A 24,370-nucleotide genomic window follows, 5' to 3' on the forward strand; every position below is an offset into this window, starting at 1 on the left:
CATAATTGTACTCTCACGATAGTTCACTCACTGAAATTTATACAACATTTTGAACCCTTTGTGAGGACTTGTCCAAGATCCAATTTTTAATCTGCAGTAGTAATTGGCCCTTTGAACTAATTCAAATTAAGCCTTGAGAGAACCAATTAAAATACTTTAAAACCCTTAGAGTTAAGAGGGGAGGGGGAAAACTTACCGGTTGGAGAAGCGGCGCTGCCGATGGAGGAGCTGACCGCCTGGAGTGGCGGCGACTGTTAAATTCTCTAAATTCTATCCCACATCGACTTGGTGAGGATCTCATCTAATCTATATAAGTGTGGATAACCCTCCCCTTATGAGGCCTTTTAAGGGGTGAGTGGCCCATTTCTAATATGGTATCAGAGCGGGCCCAAGTCGATGATGGTTTTCTCTTTATCTCTTATCTACCTCACGAGTGGAAGACCGATGTCCTTTCCACCGATGTCCTTTCCGGCCCACATCGATGATGGTTTCTCTTGCATTGCCTACCCACGTGATGGAAGACCGATGTCCTTTCCGGCCCACACGTGAGGGGGCGGGTTAAATTCTCTAAATTCTGTCCCACATCGACTTGGTGAAGATCCCATCTAATCTATATAAGTGTGGATAACCCTCCCCCTTATGAGGCCTTTTAAGGGGTGAGTGGCCCATTTCTAATAGCGACATAGAACAGCAACCAGCAGCAGCGGCGTGGTAGGTTGCCCCGGAAGAGCAGCAACGCCCGATCAGCGGCTGCAGCGGGGAGGCAACGATCCAACAGCGATAGCGGCGGCGGTGACGCCGCGATGAAGTCAGCGGCAGCGGTTTGTCTTCGACGGAGAGGCAGTGGCAGTGGAGCGGCGCCGGTTTTGGAACGAGGGAGATGGATACCCTGTTTCTGACTTTGGATGAAAAATTGAGAAAGAGAGAATCTGTTTTGAGGGAATTGTTTGCTGTGAATTTGTAGAAGAATGGCATAGGGAGAGAGAGAGAGAAAAGGAAGAAGAGAGTTAGAGCATCCACAACGGTGGACGGACGGCGTCCGTTCGTCCGTACCGCTGGCAAGGACGAGCTAAGAGCACGTCCGTGCCAACGACAAGAGCACGAGGCGTCGACGTGGCATGCACTGATTGGCCCGTTGATTTATCATTATTATTTTTTTAAAAAAATCGAAAAAATCTGAAAAATTCAAAATTAATAAAAAAATATTTTCCCACTTCCTAATAAAATATATCAATTTTTTCCATACTTTTAATTTATTTTTTTCATTATTTTTACCCCAAAATTCGTACTTTCATCTATAAATAGTCTCATTTCAAACACAAAAAAATGACACTATACCAAACAATTCTCTCAATCTCAAATTTTAGGATTTTAATTATGTAATTTTTAATTTTTAGGAGTCTAATTATGTAATTTTAAATTTTTAGTATTTTAATTATATAATTTTTAATTTTTAGGATTTTAATTATGTCGTTTTTATTTTATTTGTCATTTGTAATATTATTTAGGTTTTTTTAATGAATTTTAATATTATGGAAATGTTTTTGTTAATTGAATTTTAAATAGAATTGTGCTCGTCCTTGCGGAAGAGCACAGCTGTGGGTGTTGTGCTCTTGTCAGAGAGCAGACAGAAAAAGTGGGTCCGGGCCCACAACCGTGCTCGCTGGCAAGAGCACGGTTGTGGATGCTCTTAGAGAGGGATTGGAGAGTTGAGGCAGAGAGGGTGAGTGAGTTACGTGTTGATGGTGGGAGCATATATACTAATCTCTATTTCTTTTATTTAGTTTAATAAATGTGTTGGGCATCTTAAGTTTAATAAATGTGTTTTGGGTATTTAGATTGTTGGGCTTCCTTGATTAGTAAATAGAATTTGGGTTTTCAGTTAGTTTATTTTATGCGATAGGTTGGAATATGTTAATCTCCGGTAGTAGATAAAGAAGTAATTGAATCCACTATGTGCAAGAACTTAGAATTCGTTTTTTAAAACCATGGATAAAATAAACAAGCGCGTAGGATGCATGCATCGTCTTTAAATTAAGTGATTTTGCAAAGTCTAATTTTTAGCATATCATATTATTTCAAAAGGGTGAACTTTTGCACGTTGTTGTGGTTGAACTAGAAAGTGATTGAGGAGTTAAGCATTTGAGGTGGGCTTTCTATCCTACATTATTGTGTAGGCTTACTTTTAAATTTACATAATATCTTTCAGGTATGAGTTATGAGCTTAAATTCCAAATATATTGTGTCATGCCGTATTTTGTTTTTGAGGATGTGCCTATCTGATCGCCCTAGTGGGGAGTGAGTCCCTACTAGAAGTTATGAGTTTAATCGAATTCGGGTTTGTCTAGGGAGTGAGTCCCTATCCAAACTAGTGTACACAGAGGGGATCGTGCGCTATCTTTCGAGTTGGTCGGTCCAGTGATCGAGAATTTGGCCACGTTCTCGTTCCACATATGAGGTTCAGATATGGTACGAGGAGAGAGAAAAATGGGCTGCAGCCATACTTTTGAGCGAGAAAATGTTTTGGTGACTTGGCCTTTTATAAAACCCCGAGTTCACTTTTAAATGCTGACACAATATTTTATGAAAATTATTTTGGCATGTGTCCACTGAGTGCATCAAGTACTCAGTCCTGCATTTCTTTTTAAAAAATGTGCAGGTTGAGCGTGACGGGTGCGGTGGGTGTTGAGCGAGACCGTTGAAGAAATTTAAGTGTCTAGAATGTGTCACGTCTTCACACGTGGCATATTCTTTCTCTCAAATGTTTCCGCTGAGTAGTTGTCCTTCTTTTGAGTTCTTGTATCGCTGAGATGATATTCATTTTTGAGTTGTTGATTGTTGAGATACTCTGATTTTATTCGAGCTATTCCCATTTGTTTCGAGCTATGGTCGAGTTGTGTTGTTTTACCCTTTCTTCCCGGCTTCTTTAGTCCTCCCCTAGTCGCGATCAACCGTGTTTTCTATCCTTAGAAAATGCGGGCGTGACACATATATTTTTATACAAGTCTTTTTTTTCTGAGTACATTTATGGTGGTCGGATTATCCGAGCACAAAACACGTGCTCGCTATTTCCTATAAATATTTTCCAAAATTCGCATGGCAATATTTATACAAGTTTTTTTTCCGAGTACCTCTATGGTGGTCGGAATTATTCGAGCACAAAACGCGTACTCGCTATTTCTTAAAAATATTTTCCAAAATTCGCTTGGCAATATTTATACAAGTCTTTTTTTTCCGAGCACATTTAGGGTGGTCGGAATGTTTCGAGCACAATGCCTGAGAAATCGGTGCCTCATTGTTCCCCGACTTAAATTGCTACGCTGAGCACGTTGACTGTGCTTGTATTGCTCGCAAGTTAACGCCTCATTTTATGATATTGCCGACCACCTTCAATTGTGGTCGGTATTGTTCCGAGCACGGGTCAAGGTACTCGCTATTTTCCGAGCACAGTTAACTGTGCTCGCTATTGATGCTCGATAAACAGTCTTTTTTTTAGTGTGGATAGTAGTAGGTTTTATCCATTGCTATATTTCAGGTGTTAAGAGCCTTTTTTTTCTTGTTTAGAATCTTTATTTTTTTTTTGATAGAACGAACATCAAATTTGATCCTTGAAAATCCAATTCAATCTTTTTGGATAAAATGAACATCAAAAATACTTTTTTATTCTATTATGTTACGAGTAACAATTCTCTATTTTAAAATCCACACAGATATACATCGCAAATTACAATCCAACTTCATAACTATTCGATTTTCTAAACCAAACCATAGTTTCTGCCCCACACTAAAGAAAAATAATTTGTAAGTACGTGGACATTTAATTGTATGTGCGTAAAATGTGGTGGATTAGTTATTTTATTGTTATGAAAAACATTTCTTAGTTGATTAGAATTAGTCAATATTATGTGATGTTTATAATGATCGTACAGAATACTTATTTAAATTGCAGAAGGTAAATGGTTGGAGTTATATATCATAAACATATTTTACGAATAGTGTAGGATATTTTAAATTCCAAAATTATTTAGAAATTATATCCGCCAAAATTCAAATAAGGCTAGCTTGTCTTTGCAGGGATATGATTATTTGCTAATTAAATAATAAATGGTATTAATATCAATTCTCTTTTATTAAAATTATCCTAAAACTTTAAATTTACTTAACTCTTTCGATTTAAATTTTTTTTCGCCAAAAATATATCAAATTAAAGGTAATTTTATAAGGATTCTAACGAGATCTCAATTGCATATGTTCTGACGACGTTCGGATCATGAAATTTGATGATTTTTATTTCAGTTTTCGTATATGTTGATAAATAGATTTTTTATCAACAAATACATCAAAAAATCTCAATATAATGCATGTAAAAGCTCAATAAAATTGTGTTGATATTTTCATGTACTTGTGAAATACTCATGTCATTGTGTTGATATGTGTAATACACTATATTGATATAAAAAAAATATGAAAATTATGATACGATAATAGAATGATGATCTTACCCTTTTATTGATATTTTATCTATATTATTTATTAAAATTCGTAAGATTTAATCTCATCTAAAAGTGAAAATTTGTTCTTGATTTTGAATTATGATGATATAAGCACATCTTTGCAAATACAAATACAAATACAGACTTGGTTTTCTTAATATTTGTTTGATTTTATATCCATTATATTTTAGACGTTTGGCTATTTTTCTTGTTTAGAGAAAGAGCATTTGATATCTTTTATTAGACAAATGGAGTATAATTTATTCCCGATAGTTTCGAAATCTATCACATAAGTATCAAAAAGTTACCTCAAATTATCGACATACACACCTTTTGTTTCTTGAATTTGCTTTTCTTAAAGATGGTAATCGAGAGAGGTAGAGAAAGATTGGTTAGACATTTGAAAGGATAAAGTGTATAGAGAAATATTCCAATGTTTATTTTTTGTTGTGCTATCCAAATGTTCATTACCCTAGTTATCTATATTGAAGCCAACAAATGAATTCTCTGAACTAGAGCATTATATGCACGTAGGCACTTTTGTATTTTCTTATGTTATGAGTAACCAGTCTCTATTATAAATTCACAAAAATGACTCTATTACTAGAGAACGGAGGAAATATGTGATAGTGATCAATAAATAACCAAATACTGATGAGATTATGATGTTGGAGAGCAGAGAGTTTGTTAATGGCGACCGTTTGCGCCATGTAAGTATTGACATATGGTGGAAGAGTAAGTGTGTCACCAACAATGGTTTCCGTGGGAGATTGATTCAACACGAAAGAGCCTCTTCTGCTTCGTGTGTCGACTGCTGCACTTCGTCAACCCCTCAAGCCGATGATCTGGTCTTACTGGGCCAACTAGTTGCCGAGGCGACATTGTGCTCGTGGACCACGCCCCTCAGCTCCACCATTAGGCGTTGGTGCTCACTACCCTATATATGTATATGTATAATGTTATTTTATAGGTCTTGACACACAAGTTGCACGGACGAGCACGCATACATATATTTGTTACGGAGATTTCTTGCTCTTTCTGTCACACTAAAATAATCAATTTCTTTGCTCTTTCTGTCATAACTTGCATATACTATTAGCTAGTACGGGAGATGATGAAAGTATAGATTGTATATAGTAATTTATTTCTTGTAATCATTCACTTTTTCATCTCCTCTCACTTTCTCATTTCTTTTCTATTTATCTCTCAAGCTTGCACATAATATACTAGTAGTAGTATTTTTTGTCCTAGTGGAGGGAGGATTTTCTTTAAATTCTCGATTGAAATTCTTGAGTTTTAAGGTTGTATTCGTTCAATTGTTAGATCAGAAGCCATGGTGGAGACGCGATGAAGCTCTTCTGGCTCCAAGCACACCCTGACTGATCCCTCACCTACTCCACTCAACGCCAAGCGATCCTGATAACAAAGTTCTTGGGAGCTCTAAATAAAGCGTCCAACACTTGAAATGTATGTATTGCGAAGCAATAACGACATTCTTGGTGGTCTCACTGTCCGTTAACGCGATTGAGGAGCTCATGCTTGACAGTGCAGCCCCAATGTTAGAGTCACTGACAGCCAAATTGTCGTGCTGCTGCAACTCACCAACTAGGCTCATGGGTGAAATATATTTCTAAAATATTTATTTGTTTTACTTGAGAAAAAATTATACCTAGAGTTATATTGGTAGAATGGAGGACCTGTATGCATAATATCAATTTTATTGGTCCGGGCACGCACATTGCACGGACGCTACACCTGTACATATGTATAATAATTAGCAATATTAAAGGGTTAGCATAGAGTTAGTTAAGATAGCATTATGCCCTAAATTAAGATTCCATAAAAGCATTAACTCAAAGAAAGCAAATGTATTTCAAATCTCAAAGTTGAATTAATGGGGGAGTTATATATTTGTGCCAAATTTACACCCTTTCCATAGACAGAAGAGGAACCTTTGAATGAAGGCCTAGTTCCTCAAACTGTGAACCAACCATTGGTATGCTCTGATTTTGAGTTGAGTTATTAAGCTATCTTAACTAACTCTATATGTTAATACTTTATGTACACGTGCACGTCCGTGCAACTTGCGTTTCAAGACCTATAAAATGACATCGCATATAAAGGATAGTGATCAGTAAATAAATAAATACCAATGCATAACTAGAAATTATCATATCAAAAGAAAACCCCAATCTGGAAATGTTGGAGAAATAATGTTGTGAAGGAGCAGCCATTTGTTCAATCTTTTTGTAAGATAATAACAACATATGATGCAATCCGATTATGACAGTGTCTTTTGATTGTCTCTAATTTTTTGAATTTATTTCAGTTATTTTGTTTGAGTCGATGTTCAATTCGGTTATGATAAGATGCAAAATAAAACAATCGACTATAATGTGAGGAGGTTGAATTGTATACTCATATTATTTCTTATTATTGTAGCTTTGAATTATATAGCTCACTTTATTTAGTATTTATCATGTATATAAGATCAATCGGTAGTTCTTCCTCGATATTTTTAGCTGAAAAATTAGTTGGTAACTTATTAAGTTTTGTTTAATTGATAAACGTAAATTTCATTACCAAATTTGTATGTTCATAACACAAAGTGATTTTTGAAAAATCAAGATACAAATTAAAATGCATGGTGCTCATTATAATTATTCTTCTCATTTTATTATTTGCATATACGTTTCTGAATTTGTATAAAATTAGATATGTGAGTGAGTAGGTGCATTAAACAGGCTGCAAATTCAATCTCATTTCATTTGATCTTAACCATGGCGAAGAAGGCTGTTTTGATCGGGTGCAACTATCCCGGGACCAAGGCGGAGCTGAAAGGATGCATCAACGACGTGCGGCGGATGCACACTTGCCTCATCAACCGTTACGGCTTCTCCGACGACGACATCACCGTCCTCATCGACACCGAAGATTCCGCCAAGCAGCCCACCGGCCACAACATCCGCGCCGCCCTCTCCGATCTCGTTGACTCCGCCCGCCCCGGCGACTTCCTCTTCGTCCACTACAGCGGCCATGGCACCCGCCTCCCCGCCGAGACCGGCGAGCAGGACGACACCGGCTACGACGAGTGCATTGTCCCCACCGACATGAACCTCATTACCGGTTAGCTCACTTCATTTGATTTTCTGTGAATTCCGCGATTGGTTTCAATTTTTTGGTCGTCGATCCATATCAATCTGGTGTGTTGGTGTAGATTGTGGATCTGATTTTGTGATCCGATGCGATACATGATTGCTGTTGATTTTCTGCAAATTCCACGATTTATTTCAACGTTTTTTCGCTGTCGCTGCGTATGAATCTGGTGTGTTGGTGTAGATGCTGGATTTGGTTTGGAGATCTAATGCGATTCATGATTTGTTTGTGATAATCAGATGATGATTTCAGAGATTTGGTCGACAAAGTGCCGAGCGGTTGCCAGATCACGATCGTGTCGGATTCGTGCCACAGCGGAGGGCTGATTGATGAATCAAAGGAGCAGATCGGAGAGAGTCATAGGAAGAGTGGGGATGATGATGATGAAGATGAGAAGGAATCTGGAGGTTTCAGAAACTACCTGCGCAGGAAAGTTGGACTTGGCCAAAGCAAAGACAACGAGGAAGAGGAAGAAGTTGAAGGTGTGAAGAACAAATCTCTGCCGATCTCAACCCTGATCGAGTTGCTGAAGCAGAAAACTGGCAAGGAAGATATCGATGTGGGGAAGCTGCGGCCGACGCTCTTCGACGTGTTCGGGGAAGATGCAAGCCCCAAGGTGAAGAAGTTCATGAATTTCATATTTGGAAAAATCAAAGGTGGCAATGGTGAAGGAGGTGAAGGTGGAGGTGGAGGGTTTTTTGGAATGATGGGAGGGCTAGCTCAGCAGTTTCTGCAGCAGAAGCTTGAGAACAACGAGAGCTACGCGCAACCTGCGCTGGCAGCCCCTGTTGGGAGTAAGCAGGAGGCCTATGCCGGAGCAAGCAAGAAAGGACTGGCTGATACCAGCATTCTCATCAGCGGCTGCCAGACTAATCAGACATCGGCCGACGCCACTCCTTCCGGCGACGCCACTAAATCTTTTGGCGCTCTCAGTAACGCAATTCAGACGATTCTTGCTGAATCGGATGGTAGAGTGAGTAACCACGAGCTCGTCACGAAGGCGAGGGATCTTTTGCAGAAACAGGGCTACACTCAGCGTCCCGGATTATATTGCGGTGATCACCATGTTGATGCTCCTTTTGTTTGCTGATGGATTGTTCACAGCATTGTCGTTAGGTTTCTGTAACCCCAATTGCAATTGCATTGGTGGTGGCTGGTTTCAAGAATAAGAATCCATTATTGTGATATTTTCAATAAGTAGTCAATAATTTAATAAATGGAGCAAAATGAATTTGTATTTGAGATGAGTTTTCTGAGAGTTACAATCTTCTTGTGTTTACCTATATTACATGAATGCTATTGATAATAATATACAAAAAACAGATATCCAATGGGCCTTAAAAATGGGATATTAACAATGTGAGGATAGTTGATTGCACCAAAAAGCTCAAAAATGTGGGCGTAGCTTTCACTGCCAATCCCATATGGCTGATGGCTTCGCCAAAGCACGTTAGAAGTCATAATCCTTGATCTTGGCAGCAAACGGTTTAGGCAGACGCCCCTCCAAAAAAAGTGGCAAAACAAGTCTCAGCCCTCCCAATCCTCACTCGTCGTCGTCGTCAATGTCGTGAACCCAAGCCAGATCTACCACAATAAAATCTCAATGACACAACAGTTCAAGACACAGATGAAATCTAGACGGCCACAACCACAGAGAGAGAGAGACCTTGCAGAACTGTTGGAACAGCTGCATTTGGGATGAGCAACCCAACAATTCGTTGATTGTCAGAAGTGGTCTCTATACGCACAACCCGGATTCTTTTATGGCTTTGACGAGCCTGTCAAAAGGAATTACTATGTCAATTAAATAAATAGCTAATTAAACCAAGATTTCCAAAGCAGCGGGATGGATGAGACTGTTAGGCATAACAGATGTCGAGGACCTATATAAATTAGGATCACCACGAGGAAACATGTCCGTACAATTATTTCAATCATTTCATATGCTGGATTACAATATTGACCTAAGCATGTATAGTATACCAGGAAATCATGCATTATATAAAGCTAAAAAAACAATGGAGTAACCTGCTTGGAGAGTGCCTTCTCAACAGTGCCCCAAACAGGAAGAATGAGGCCACCCAAAACGTTCACTTCCTGTAGCCTTCTGCCTGTAGTGCAGAAGCTGCCCAATTTACAGTTGGGACCGTGCATGCACTGCATGTGAAAACTCAATAAGCTGTTGCAACTCTATTGTCAAAATACAATGGCATAACAGCTACCGTAGTGCCATAAGTAATTTTACAAATGAAGCATTTTCTATGTTAAACAGTTTTGTACTGAAGGTTTTTTTTTTTTTTGGGGGGGGGGGGGGGAGGGGGGCAAGGATATAAAACAAATACTATGAGATGGGGAGTGGTTTAGCAGCAACGATAAACTTACTACAACAAATTACAGCAGTTTGGTGCCCCTGCAAGTTACTATTTTTTTTGGACATCCCAACATGGCAAAGTGAGACTATTTTTCGTGGACGGAGGGAGTACAAATTATTAACACAAGGTTACAGCAGTTTGGTGCCCTTGGAAGTTCCTATTATCTCATCTACTCTTATTTTCTCCCAGCAATTGATCCCGTTCACGTCGCATCAAATGTAGTTTCATTCTAGTAAGTATATGCGCTCATGTTTATAAATGAAGACTTCCATTTTATATTTATATATAACCATGTTGTCATGCCTCAACCGTAAAAGAAAATAGTAGTATATCAAAGCTTTTCAAGTTTATTAAGTCAAAGTTAATGGGATAGTTACCTGCTTGGAAGAAACTTCATATTCACCTTCCCAGCCAGTACGCGCTTTCTCAAGAGCTGAAAGTTTTCTATATTTTTCTTTTAGTTCTGTTAGTGTCATCTCCCTGGATATTGGAAGTGATCTCAGAAGCCTAGCAGAGATACTGATAAGGAAATCATGTGAAATTTGGGGTTGGAATGTCTATGCACCTGATAGACTCCCCAAGGTTTGGTCGGAAAATTTTGTACTCTCCAGAATCAGAGCTGAAATGAGGATAACAAGATTTAGACACATAAGCATTAGCAGGATATGAGCCCGCATCTGCAAACTGGTAAATCTGTAAATACTTGTATGTTTACTCCAGATATTAGCAAAACGATACCAGAGCAAAATAAAGCAATCAGCATGGCAAACAAAAAATGAGACCAAAGTTCAAGGACTGAAAAATGTAAGAATACAAAATATAATGTCATCTTTAGACTTTATACTCCATAAAGCACATTTCTGCTACTTGCACATTCTTTCTCCATGTTATGCATATACTTAAGAGGGTTGTGATATATGAACAACTAATTCCTAATGCAGAAGTGTCATTTTTAGACAACACGGAGTTCATTTTTAGATCGTTTACGGAGGTCATTATTAGTCAGTGTTTAGTTAAATTTAGAAATGATGACCTGAAACAATCTAAAAATGACCTCCATATTTTTAAAATCTGGATTTTCTAAAATGAACTTAGTGTTATCTAATAATGTCACTTCTGCAGTTCTGCATCAGAAATTAGTTATATTTTTATCACAATCCTATACTTTACAAAGATGCATCTAATCTTAATAACAAATTGCATCTAATCTTAATAACAAATAATCTGATATCTCAAGGGCTCAAACAATGTTAAAAAAGCTAATCATGGTTCCGCAATCTAGCTTAGTACCATGATTAACATGCCACTACAGTTCAGTGACAATACACTACTAATATGCGCTGTTTAGAACTTCAGACTGTTTCAATTAGGCATGGGAGCAAGGCTGGTCCAATTACCAATAACCTTTCAAAATGGGTTGCAAGAGACCCGCCGTGAATCACTCAAAAGTCAAAAGCCTAGGAGCCTCCCTAAGAAAAAGAGATAACCTGCTGGAGACGAGGAGACAGGCAGTATAGAGAGATGAAGACAGAAAGCTAGAGAGGAAAAGTACTTCCGTGTTGGTAGAAAGTAGGGGTCATAGAACACGTTTCGAAAAATAGAACATTAGTTTAAGTCAATAGTTAATAAACTCTTAGAATTGTAGAAAGTTTGAATTTGTTTCAACAAAAATTTTAAAGTTTAAAATAGTACTTAAATTCACAATTATATACATTAACTGGGGTTTAAAAACTGATCCCAGTGACCAATGCAAATCTCCAGTTTCACATAAATTCTTTAGCCGTGTACTACACAACCGTAATGGTAATGTAAATGTAAGTCAAGAAGAAACATACTCTTCAACTGCTAAAACATAATGTCGTTTTCCCATCCATTCTCTCCTTGATTCGTAGAATCCAGTGTTACTTGATCCAGTATCACCCTTTTGCTTTTCCTCAAGCAATGAGGAAGCAGCCTGCACAAAGAAAAGTAAACATCCCTGACCTTCTAGAAACCAATACAATCTATCTGTTTGGACTTTTTAAAATAAATTAAATACCTCCCATGTCATTCCTCGGTCCAAGGTGAAAGTAAACAACACAGTGGATGCTCCGGACATATTGTCAATATGCACAGTCTGAAAAATGAGTATATTAAGAACGGGTTATAATGTTTAACCCACAAATTCACTGAGTATTGTAACCTTTGGTGCTCCCTGCAACCCGATTGTGTTAGCCTTCACATCAACAATACCAGAATCCAGGTGCCCTTCAATACGTGCTTTCCGAATAAGAATATCAAAGATTCCAACAAATAACTCGAACAGCCTGCAATACCATCAGTGCAACTATTATGATGACCATCACACACAGAATAGTACTGGTCAAACAAACTACAAAACCTATTTTGAATCCCCGGAGAAAGTCCTAAAATTCGGTTCAGGAAACGCCCAACATCATTCATGTCTGAATCAACTATACGGCCAGAAAGCTTTCCGGCATCCTTCCCATTACCTACAAGCATTAGTGAATAATTATAATTTGGGCTATGAAAACACAGGATGTAGGTGAATCTTAGTACATGAGAGCTAGAATCTATGAAACTACCTTCTAGAAGCTGCCATATATGAAAACACAGTGGGACAAAATGGAAAGTGAAACAATAGTCAAGAGAAGGCTAATACATATATTCAGATGCTTAGTATTACCGGTAGCTGGATCTCTAATTATTCCAACAGAATGAAGAGCAGCTCTTCCCTCTGTCATGAATTCTTCTATTGTTTCAGGCTTTTCTGATGAACATCCTGGTGGAACAATGGCCAAAGGTTCCTAATGATTCAAAACAATATAACAATAAGACCTTCACACAAAAGTAAAATCCATTTTGGAAGTTTTGTTGCAATATAAAAAAATCACCGAGATTAGTACCAGATCCATGAGTCCCTTATACAAATTCATTAATGCCTTCTTTCCAAATGCACTATCATAATTGTAAGCACTGAGAGATGGTCCAGCTCTGCAATATAAGATGATGTAAGCCAACTAGTGCGGGTAGGTAATAAGAAACTGAAATGTACCTTATCAGCTACAACAATGGTATTACCTTCGGTCTCCCTGTGTCAGTGCTCCAAGAGATTCAAGTCTCTTTGCAACAATTGAAGCAAAACGTCGTTCACCACCAAGATTTGTGAAAAGCAGCCTATAAGAATAGAAAATTAATATACTTACATCTTCATATTCACTTATTCAGGTTAATGTCCCTTTAAAAATTTGTTAACTGTGAATTTATAGTATGCCAAATAACAATACACCAGGCTTACCTCCAGACTCATAATAATATTATCAATGCCCCATGCATACCTTCAAGCTCATGTGTGACATGAGTGATGTACACTTTTGATTCTAGAATCACTGGTTTCATATTAGGTTAGGCACTTTTTGGAAATACCCACATTCAGTTTATTGAAGTAAAAGACAACTACTTGCTTGAAATATATAAAATCTACCCAAATTTATTAATTCAACTTTCAGTCATCACTGCATGTGTAGTACTAGTACATGAAATTTTTCTTTTTGCAAAAGAAATTAAGAGGACATCGTGCAGTAGAGAAAAGTCCTCTACTGCAAATGAAATGGCTCAGTGCCGGCAATTCAAATTGGGATGTGCAAACATGAAACAAGCAAAAAAAACAGTCCTAAATTTGCTTTAAAGTTTCAAGAATAATATATGAAAAACATCTATAAAACTCACATGGACAACATAAAGAGGTTGAAATAACATTACTTTGTTACAAGCAATAAAAAAATAAACATTACTCCTTAGTTACTAGTTCAGAATTTTGCATGAAATAAAGTTAGAAAAAATCTTACAACAGAATAATGTTTTGAAGATGTGAAGAAATTAAATTTGTACATATCAGTAATATGTATTTATAATTTTATATTTTTGTAGAATATTCGGATATTTACCCTTCACCAATAAAGTAGGTAGATTCTATATAGTTTCAAACAAGTAGAATTCTTTTCACACTTTCTAGTGGGTAGAATTCACTATTGCCACTTTTATGCCAGTGTGAAACTCAGTTTGCACATATTGATGCAACAACTGTCATAAGGTCTTTTATTAAATCAAAATTCATAACCACCTATATTGCGGTGCAGAAGCTTGATTTGATCTGTGAGTTCTTCCAAATTGTTGAATGGCTCTATCAGCACTCCAAGGCAGTTCAAGAGTTAGATGAACTCTTCTTCTCTGTTCCAAGAACAAAATTATTCAACATGAATGAACAAGAAAATGACATTAAAGTAATAAAGCATGATCCTAAGGCAGAACCACAAAAACCACTAGAAAAAACATTCCAATCACGATACCTGATTGACTGCTCTTCTATCTGCTTGCAAAGAAACACCAGCAGATCCAGCCTCAGATATAATAGCTACTAGTTTTTTACCACTCATGAAGAGCTGTTTTTCATGCATATTGACCATTTCCATGGTCACATCTTTCCTAAAGCACACAGCGTATGAGTTAGCAACTACAAACACAACTCAAAATGGTGATATAGGGGCATGTCACAACTCACGTGTTCCGTGCCTGATAAGTAACACCTTTTCCGTCAGAAGCCCTGACTAGCATGCCTCGTCGCCCTGTGATTTCTGCTACTTTATCAGGGCCTCCAAGCTGCTCCAGTATCACAGCCAATAAAATAAGGTGTATGGATAAGAAATTCTGTTTGTACTTTATGAAAACTGAAATTACCTGATCAACAATATCATCTAACGGATTGTTGGGGAGATCCAACGATCGTATTATTTCTAGAAATTTCAATTTGCGTTCAAGGGCTCCTTCATATCTAATTTGGTGAAAAAAATGCACAGAGACAAATAAGAGATTCGAAATACTTTTAAGAGAAAGCATAAACAGATTTTAATAAGGGTTGGTACCTTTTCAGCAGTTCTTCATAGTAGACTTGTCTAGCTCGGAGAAACTCCTCTGTTTTCTCCTTGCATGAATAACAAGACCAATCCTCAGATATTACGTCGACAACAGGTGGAACCAGACAAGCAGGGTGAACAAGCTGGCTGCAACATGAACATTGAAGCAATTTCTTCCTTTCCTATACTCATGAATAAGTAGACAATGAGGGACGAAAAAATAATGATGAAACAACTATCCAAATCATCGTTGTCATATTAGAAAAGGGACAAGGTACATGAAATATACCCCTTCCAAACTGCAAATGTTGCAGATCTCGAACTCATCATCAGATTCAGCTTCAGGGTCAGTGTCGCCTGCATTTTATACAAAGACCATTATGTAATTAAAGAAATCATAATAATTCCAAAGCAAGTAGTAAAATAAAGATTATACGATTCGTATTTACAGCTCCACTTATTGTAATTAAAATATCAGCTTTTGTAGTAAGTAGAGGTCTCAGTGTCTCATACGTCCAAGCTCATATCTCAGATACAGGGCAGGGATTTATGGGACAACCTAACCAAAAGCAAAACAGCTCTTTTTTTCTTCTACTCATAATTAAAAACTCATATTTTAGCATCAACGCATTAAATAAATGATGAAACTGAAGACTATATAAGCAAAGGACTTGCAGTCTCAGACTCTCAATAAGATTTCTAGAGAAACAATTAAAACTCTAACTACTCGAACAGGAAGATCTAAGAAATGGTTATGGAAGATACTAAGTGGATGGCAATGTGCATCTACAGCAATTGTTTTCTGCAATTACAACATGTCAAAAAACGTATAAAGCTGGATTCAGGGTGTCATAATTGATTGTTGATTTTGCAGAAATAAATTATCGCATAAGATACTGTAATTACTTTCAGATTGCCACTCGCTTTCTTCTTCGCTTTCAACTTCCCGTTTGGCAACTTTCCTTACCCTCCCTGCAAATGACACACCAGGTGTAGCTGAATGCCTCTTTCTTTGAAGCTCTTTTACACTTTCCTCTGCACAAATCGCAAAATGAAGTCACTAACTACTACATGCCAAATAAGGAGAAGTTAATAAAAAAACATATAACAAACAAATACCAGGAAGTGGTTCAGGCTTGTCTGGGAGGGGATAATTTTCCTCAACAAATTTCAATAATAACTCACGAGGCCCAGATATAAAATCATCAAGCTCCAAACCCTATCCAATACAATGAAAAGTTTCAAGAAGTTAATTAGAGAAAGTTATCTCAACAAAATCCATCAGAAATATCACTGATAAAGATGAAAATTAACTTTGTAATCACATAGTACTAAACATGAAATTTTCTTTTGCTCTTCATACAGAATCATGCCACTAGGACATATGGAAGTTTAAGTTATACTTTGAATTGCACAAAAACATACAGTGGAGAACAATCTTACATATTTAGTAATAACTTCCTCAGCCCTTGCTTCCCCAGTACTCTGTAGGCCTATAACCACACACTTATTTTCCAGCAATGCTTGTTGAGAAAGTCTAACCACTGCAGGCACTTTAGCTGACATACAAACATGCCTAAAGAACCGCTGTATACCAAAAAGAACAAAAACACACACACATACATTACCATAATGAGAAGTGACCTATGGGAAAAGGGTCAGATCTACGAAGCTAAAAATATTTACTACAGTACCTGATGACTTGCCCAGTACAATCTCCACACTTGACTCGAATTAGGCTTCTCGTTGGTGAGAAAGGTGCTGGCTGCTAGCAACTCCATTCTCAAACGAGCCCAGAACTCTGCCGCTTTTTCATACATTTCCTGAAACCAGCAAAACAAAAACTAGTAAGCACAAGATAGCCACATAAGAAATACTTATCAAACTACAAAAGGAATGAACTGGAAGTAAACTACTAACAAATTCATTAAATTAAAACAAGAAACTAATAAAATACAAGTAATACATGAGTTACTTGGTTGATGGATAGGTTTCCTCAGTGAACTTGTACAGATATAATAACAGACAGGAGAAAAAATGCATGTATGTATCATACCTTAACCAATTTGAATCACTCTCAATATATATAGGGTTGCATTAGGGTGAGACAACACCCTATATCATAACTAAGACCGATCTCGGCCCATGGATGCATATATGTACATCAAAAATGCCAATATTGAATAGGAAACAATCTAGATCTTACAAAAGGTAATCATAAAGCATTGAAGATTAGTTAATAGTAAGTAATAAGACCCTCATTTCATGTCTGCAAGACAAAGTGATGTTGAACATACCGTCATTTTGGCCTCCAATGGAACTTCAACCACTTCAAATTCCGCACCTTTGTAGCTCAGCGTGCGACAAACATACATCCCCCTAAATAGAAGCCAGTTTCAATTAAAAATCTAGGAGTTTACAAGATATTCCAAAAAAAATGTTCTAACCTTGCTTTCATATCCATGGCAACAAGTTCCAGAGCTCCAACACCCCCTTTATCCATTGCACCTGAAACAATTAACATATATTGTTAATGCTCATTTAAAGAATTACTTCATAGGAAGAGAAGTGGATGACAGAAAAAAAAATACGCTTAAGAAAATATTCATTAAGCTTAAAAGCGTGTGCACTCTTGAAACATTTCTAACCAGCCATTCTATGCCACATCTTATTTTGTGGGGCCAACATGTATGCAAGTGGAGAAAGAAAAGGAGCACAAGTAGAACTCAACGGGAACGATACACCAAAATTCAAAATCCATCAAGAACATTCTGTATGAACAGAGCATGTTACAAATATGAACAAAACCTCAAAAATAGAAAGTGGAATATCTAGAACCAGATTTTGCCCTCGGATTGGGAAAAAGAGTTTGCAAAATATTGGGGCAATGACCACATAAAAAGATAGATCCTAAGGTAAATTGCTACACAAGCAATTCCAAAGTTCAAACTATATGAATATGTTCTCAGAGTGTGAATTAAATTTCGCCCAGTATTGAGAGCATATTAAGCAGGTAAGCACATGTCAAATGAAAATTGCACCTAAAAATTCACGAAAGTTGAGAAATGATGTTCCTGATCCCCAAAGACCGAGGCGGACCATATAGCCTAAATTGCGTGGTTCAGAAGCACCAGTTGCTGAGCAATAGATGACACGAGCATCAGGAAGTTTGGCCTGCATAGGAGAAATTCATAAGCAAAAAGAAAATATCCTTAAAATTATGTGATGCATATATAAAGTGCAAATGTTGAGATGGAAAGTAAGTGCAGAAAATGAGGGTCTTGAAGCACACAGGTTCACATAGCAGTAAAGACTGCAGCAGCACACTGCACACATGCTGGAAAACAACCATCATTAGGAGAACCATAAAAGGTCAAAATAATAATTTAGAGGACAAGAGCTATAAATAAAATTCGGGATGCTGTATGGGACAGATATTCCAACATAAGCATCTTGGTGCCCATTAAGAGCATAAATGCTTTTATGACATCCTTGTTAGCACATTATCTGGTTGCTTTCTTCAGGCAGTGATGTATTATGTTAGTGGATGCATTTGATCCTAAATTTCCATAAATGTTATAAATGCTAAAACTGAATCTTGCCATAGGTTAATTAATCTATATACGTCTTCTAACCCTTAGTATATGAATCAGTGGAAGCAAAGGAAGCAAATACAGATGGAAAACGATATTACCAAGTGCTCAACTTTACGAAACAAAACAAAACAAAAAAATGTCAAGCCTCAGGAATAGCTTGGGAATAACATTAATACTCCCTCCGTCCCACTCTAAGTGAACCATTTTCCTTTTTGGGATGTCCCAATCTAAATGACACATTTCTAAAAATAGAAACATCACTCTCTCTACTTTTTCCCTCTCACTTTACTCTCTCCCTTAACTCACAAAACAACACTACATAAAATCCCGTGTCAAAATAGAAATGCTCCACTTAGAGTGGGACGGAGGGAGCAACATTATAGAACAAAATTTGAGGAGTTCCACCTGGATATCAAGAACGGCTTCGCCCGTCTTTGTTGGCTGCCCCCCAGCTTCAGGAACCAGATTTTTTGCTTTATGACACTACAAGAATGCATTTACAAGTAACAGAAAAGTTCATCACATCATTGATCATATTAACTAGTCAATACTAAATAGAGCCATAAGATGGCTTTTAAAACAGCCCTACCTCATCAAATACAATGAGTCCATCCATGTCACCAAACCATTGCACAAGCTGATGCAAACGCGAACGTCCTCTCTCAGAGGATGCAATGAGGCTGCTATAGGTCAAGAAAACAACTCCCTCCTTAATACCAACAGCCTTGGAATCGAGCTTAGAGTAAGGAAGCTTGTTCAGAGCATGAACTACAAAGGAAAATTATGACAAATGAAATATGACATGTTAGAAAAGTATATCAATGAAATTAAAAAAAATATGATTGTGTATTGATTGCTAGCCAAACAGAGTATGGAACAGCATAGCACAAGCCAATAAGACAAAAAAACAAAGACAGAACAATAAATAGAATGAAGAGTGTCTTTTCCCCATTTAAATTGCTGACATGTGCAGACTGTATGCCACCCCAAATGTTAACTAGCATCACGATGAAAGGTCTAATCTAAACATTATGGTTCTTGTCGATGCAGCAGAATAAATCCTAACATGTTAATATAACATGAAAGGAACCAAAAGTTGATATCTAAACCTATTCAGTAATAAAATCAATGAGCAAGGCAATGTCTTAATGTTCTTCTATTTACTTCAACATAAAACTAGTAAAAATCACAAAACAAAAATTACTAAGAAAATCCACTTCCCATCAGAATATGGATAAACTTATGATATAGTCCAGACCAACCTTCTATACATGTCGCACCAACATCGTCCAAGTCTCTTCTAGCATCAAATTTCAAGTCCGAACCTACAGATATCCACCTGCATGGGCCATTAGTAAAATATAATCCAAAAAATCCTAATGAACTAAGCAATCAGCCAATCAGCTCATTAATGTCTCATAACTGATAAATCACTGTGGCTAGTAAACACAAGAGATCTCTAGCCAATTTTAATGCACAATACCGAAACATTGGTTCTTGCTGAATACTTACAACGCTTTTCTTCTCCCATGGTGCCAGTTCTCCCATATTAACCCAGCAATTGTCCTTCCTTTACCCACACCAGCACCATCACCAAGAAAAAAACCAGCTCTTTCACCGTCTGGAAGGTGCTGGAGATGTCTCTGCCACACGGAAGGTTTTACGGTAAGTTATGTTGGCGATGCACAGAAGATGTTTCACGTAAGTTTGTTAAAGTAACCTGACAAGCATAGACTAGAGTTTCAATCTGTAAGCATGACAATGCTTTTGAACGTTCTAGATCATCCTTAATCCTGAGGTCATAAGTGGGTTCAGGAGGTTGTACAGCAGATAAAGACGATGTCTCCACAACAGGATCTGGATGAGGAGGACCAATAGATAGTTTAGGTGGTCGCTGAACGAAACAGGGTAAAGTTTTATTAGAATTGGTCCATATCTTTCAGAAGCCTGAAAATCACATAGACAGAGAACAGTGGGATGGAATACATAATCCGTAAATGTTTCTCCAGCCAATCCACCTTCATCTTCTTCCCTTTCCACTTCGATGGCCACCTGGCATGAGTGAGGGAGAAAAGCATTAATAATTGACAAGGTTCTAAACAATGAGCGTATATGTTATAAGGATGGGAAAGAAGAAAAAATTTCATGATGAACAAAATGTATTCATGCACCCAAAGCAGTAAATTCAATATAAGCAGTTTAATGTAACAACTCAATATATCAGCATATGCATTAACCAACTCATTTATAGCAAAAGCAATATTTCATATTTTCCTCTTGCTACATTGGCGAATTTTTATAATATATTCTTACTTAAAACCCATACATTCTACTCAGTAATAAGCAATCCTCTTGCAAAATGGGCAACGGGTGCATTACATATCCGAAACAGATACAGAGTAAACCTGGGGATACATTTGGATTGCTTGATAGACAAATACTAAACCTAGTCAAGCAATTGATTTTTTGGAACTTACTATATAGTGGTGTCAGACATGGTTGGCTAAACTTGACTGTAGAAGAATAATCAAAAACCCACCCCTTGGATAACCCAGTCGAGAAATATAGGCCAATAATATTACCGTGATAAGTTAAACAGTTGTAGCAGATACGAAATATGGTTTCATAACTGCAAATACACAAACTGTACACAAGTTTTGGTTTTTTAGCAACTCTATTATTTTGTCAAAATACACATGAATTTTTAAAAAAATAGAATTTGGTATGAATTCAAATTTCGTTTGCCTATAACTCAGTTCTCTAGTGTCCAATGTGAAATCCGAATATACCACTGAAAAACTTTCAATGATATCTATCTTCTGGTTTGTGGTATATATGAATCCAATTCCAGCAAAAAAAACCATAATGAACTTTTCAATGGTACCTTCGGATGTCACATCGGGCTTTGCGAAATGCGAACCGAGTTATTGACCAACAAAATTTTGACTCATTCCAAATTCCAAAAAATAGAGTTGGTTAAAAACAAAAATTTTAGTACAGTTCGTGTATTCACAGGAGAATTAACCAAGAAATATATACTGATCGATAACCCTTCAACAACACTTTTCCTCGTGCCTTATTGCTTGTCTATGATCTAGAACAACTGTAATTTTATAATTTTAAGCATATATAGGTCCAGATCGCCAATTCTATCCAAAGCCACCTACCTTCACCTAATTTAACAAATAGCAGTTCCCTTCATACTCAACCACTGATCTCGTTACTTATTTAGTTTTTTGCAAGGATTAACGCCAGGGTATAGCATGTATTCTAAGCTTCACAGTATTTCTCCATTGTTTCAACTGATATATCAAGAAGCTAGACATGTCTCCATTTAAGATGAGGCAGCCAGCACCTTGCTTTTAATTCTAATAAGGATATCTTTTTTGCGTATAACTTGAAATAATCTGAACACCCATGTTACATGAATTTACTGCAAGATGGTAAATTTTACGTACCCTTCCACAAGGTGGATTTAATATTTTTTTTTTCTTCTACCTGATCCAAATTAACATTCTCTAATTTATATTATTGGCTCTATGCTTAGAAGCGCAAATCTGCATTCAAAAAAGTAGGGTCCATGCGGGAAAATGAGATACTATGACAAAGTATCCATATCTGACATTGAGTCAGTGAGCCTGAACATTAAATATCCAGGTTTTGCTGTGCAACGTGGGGCATTTTAGAATTTTTGCATTAATAGCCTAAAAATATACACTCTGACAAGAAAATGTGAGAACATATTATAATTTCTATGAAACATTGTAATCTAACTAACGGATCAAAAACTCTACCATAAACACAACATTTGCCACCGCCAATGGGTACAGTCTAAGAGGCAAAAACAAGAAAGCTAATGTTATTAGTCTAATATAATGTCTCTACTTGATGTGTTCTTTGGTATGCATGAGAAGAAAATAATATGCAGATCTAGAATGTGGGAGAACAGGCTGACTGAAAATGAGAAAATATTAGTTCCAAAAATTTTAGTGGTAAACATTGAAATAACATAATCTAGATACCCGTTCAATTTAGAATCATTATAGATAACAGTACAAATATAGAGCTGTCAATAGAACCTCAAGATAACAACAGCTACGGTCTCTCATTTTTTAAGAGTTTCCAGAAATACGATTTTTGAAAGGAAATCTGTCTATCAACATACTCTAAGTAAAATAATTCCCACATATGTGCATGCTCATGACTTACAAACTACCACCTTTTGTGGACCTTTGAGCCATAGCTTGGCAGATATTGAAGAAAATAATTCTTCAAGAATTGATTTTTTACTAAGAAATGTTTGTTATTTGTTAAGTTGCATGTTTGAAGCAAATGGATGAGGTTTGTTCATACAATTTAAATGAAGGAAGATACTGCAAGGGAAAATTCACCACTGATAAATAACATAGTTTCATCATAGTCTATCTGAAGGCAAAATTAGATGGTAAGTTGATAACTGTATATACCAGTTGATAATTGATACCAGGAACAACGAATAAGTCCAGACTTCAAACTAAAAAGTAGTCACGCTGAAAAGCTCCCATTTTCTCAATAATAGTATTCCCAATTTTATAAAGATCAGATATTAGATATCCTGTGTTCACAAGTGAAACTTAACGAGAAAAAAAACCACAAAAAAAATACTGATATTGATTGTCAAGTATAATGTGGATACTCATACTATAAGAACATTTATCTGAAGCTAATAACAAAGTCCTCCATTGCTAGGATAGGATAATGTCACTTATGACATAAAATTATTCAGAATCAACTCAGACTATACTGAATTATGTCCCACCATGCAAAAAAAATTGAACAGCTAAAACATGGCATTAATATCCTTGGTCAGGTAGTGAAGCATGATATGAAAGTTAATATTTTTTCATGTCTTTGCCTTTAAACAACTTATCCACCAATGCTACATTCAGTAGGACCCAAAAACAAATCCCAGGCGTCTATGCATGTCATTTAAAGGGATGAATTGCAACCGTAATTAGCCTTTCACTATCTTAACTCAAATTGAAACAAAACTACCAGCATTACACTTGTCAGCCTACAACAACTCAGATTGTGAAAATCCCAGTAGCCAAATTGAAATGAGAAGAAGGAAAACCTCATTGACTTCCTCTGGCAGTGGCAGCGGTGGCAGCAGAGTGAGAGACGGATGCTGGCGGACTGGAGGAGCCAACGCCTGCGAAATCTTGGAGAGATCGACGGCGAGATTAATTTGACACTGGGGGCAATTGAAGCGAGACAAGCCATGCGGCACATTGAGTATGGCCTTGCAGTTGGCGCATGGCAGCTGGATCTTAGTCGGATCAATGCCGTGGGCCGGGGCAGTCCGATGCTGTTGGGCCTGGGCCTGGTTGGGCCGCATCAGCTCGGGCGGCAGCATCTGCGGCAGCTGGCACGTAGGGCAGACGAACTCGGTCAGGCCGGGCATCACGGTGAGGACCATCTTGCAGCCTGCGCACCGCACCTGGCACCCAGCGGCGGGAACGGAGCCGATCTGAGCCGGCGGCGGGGGAGGGGGAGGGGCGATTGGCGGAGGCGGCAACGAGGGCTGCCCCATGGGGGAAATTGGGGATTGGTGGCGATGGAGGGGATTGAGTGATGAGTGGAGTGGTGAGAATTAGGAGGAAATTGGATTCAATTTTGAAAAATTGAAAGTGCGTGAATGTGAATGAGGGTTTGGTTGAGGTGAGGTGAATTTGGGGGAGAGAGGGAGCGGCAAAAAGGAATAAAAAAGTAGAGGGGGATTTGGCGCTCTATTGGTGAGGATTGAGTTCGTGAAGATCCATGTGCAAGTGCAAGGCGCTGATGCAAGTCACTCCCGCCGC

General features: G+C 37.5%; 2 protein-coding genes across 2 annotated transcripts; one reads left to right on the plus strand and one right to left on the minus strand.

Annotated features, from left to right (window-relative positions):
* The first annotated feature begins 7,251 nt into the window (after positions 1-7,251).
* LOC121777042 (metacaspase-4-like) lies at positions 7,252-8,767 on the plus strand. Its single transcript, XM_042174171.1, has 2 exons — positions 7,252-7,619; positions 7,889-8,767. Exons 1-2 carry the CDS (start codon positions 7,274-7,276, stop codon positions 8,737-8,739), a joined length of 1,197 nt encoding a protein of 398 aa, XP_042030105.1. The 5' UTR covers positions 7,252-7,273; the 3' UTR covers positions 8,740-8,767.
* Positions 8,768-8,857: 90 nt separating this feature from the next.
* LOC121777041 (protein FORGETTER 1-like) lies at positions 8,858-24,324 on the minus strand. The gene is made up of 32 exons (XM_042174170.1): positions 23,644-24,324; positions 20,517-20,582; positions 20,251-20,424; positions 20,043-20,173; positions 19,793-19,869; positions 19,120-19,298; positions 18,936-19,013; positions 17,976-18,108; positions 17,382-17,442; positions 17,232-17,313; positions 16,629-16,757; positions 16,378-16,521; positions 16,054-16,153; positions 15,841-15,969; positions 15,224-15,291; positions 14,944-15,116; positions 14,759-14,852; positions 14,583-14,680; positions 14,371-14,506; positions 14,145-14,251; positions 13,103-13,198; positions 12,928-13,015; positions 12,708-12,828; positions 12,402-12,513; positions 12,204-12,327; positions 12,060-12,137; positions 11,857-11,975; positions 10,587-10,640; positions 10,399-10,501; positions 9,678-9,806; positions 9,316-9,427; positions 8,858-9,233 (listed from the first exon to the last, which is right to left on the minus strand). The coding sequence occupies exons 1-32, from the start codon at positions 24,100-24,102 to the stop codon at positions 9,193-9,195; spliced, it is 3,795 nt and encodes a 1,264-aa protein (XP_042030104.1). The 5' UTR covers positions 24,103-24,324; the 3' UTR covers positions 8,858-9,192.
* Positions 24,325-24,370: the final 46 nt, after the last annotated feature.

The sequence above is a fragment of the Salvia splendens genome, chromosome 18 (assembly GCF_004379255.2).
Source record: "Salvia splendens isolate huo1 chromosome 18, SspV2, whole genome shotgun sequence".
Taxonomy (NCBI): domain Eukaryota; kingdom Viridiplantae; phylum Streptophyta; class Magnoliopsida; order Lamiales; family Lamiaceae; genus Salvia; species Salvia splendens.

What these genes read in the sequence shown, in the direction of transcription:
- LOC121777042 (XM_042174171.1), top strand. Translation starts at nt 7,274, where the DNA reads ATGGCGAAGAAGGCTGTTTTGATCGGGTGCAACTATCCCGGGACCAAG. An exon ending in CGACATGAACCTCATTACCG is followed by an intron (nt 7,620 to 7,888) that starts GTTAGCTCACTT and finishes TGTGATAATCAG; the next exon opens with ATGATGATTTCAGAGATTTG.
- LOC121777041 (XM_042174170.1), bottom strand. Translation starts at nt 24,102, where the DNA reads ATGGGGCAGCCCTCGTTGCCGCCTCCGCCAATCGCCCCTCCCCCTCCC. An exon ending in CAAGCCTGAACCACTTCCTG is followed by an intron (nt 15,970 to 16,053) that starts GTATTTGTTTGT and finishes CGATTTGTGCAG; the next exon opens with AGGAAAGTGTAAAAGAGCTT. An exon ending in AATTAGAGATCCAGCTACCG is followed by an intron (nt 12,514 to 12,707) that starts GTAATACTAAGC and finishes TAATGCTTGTAG; the next exon opens with GTAATGGGAAGGATGCCGGA.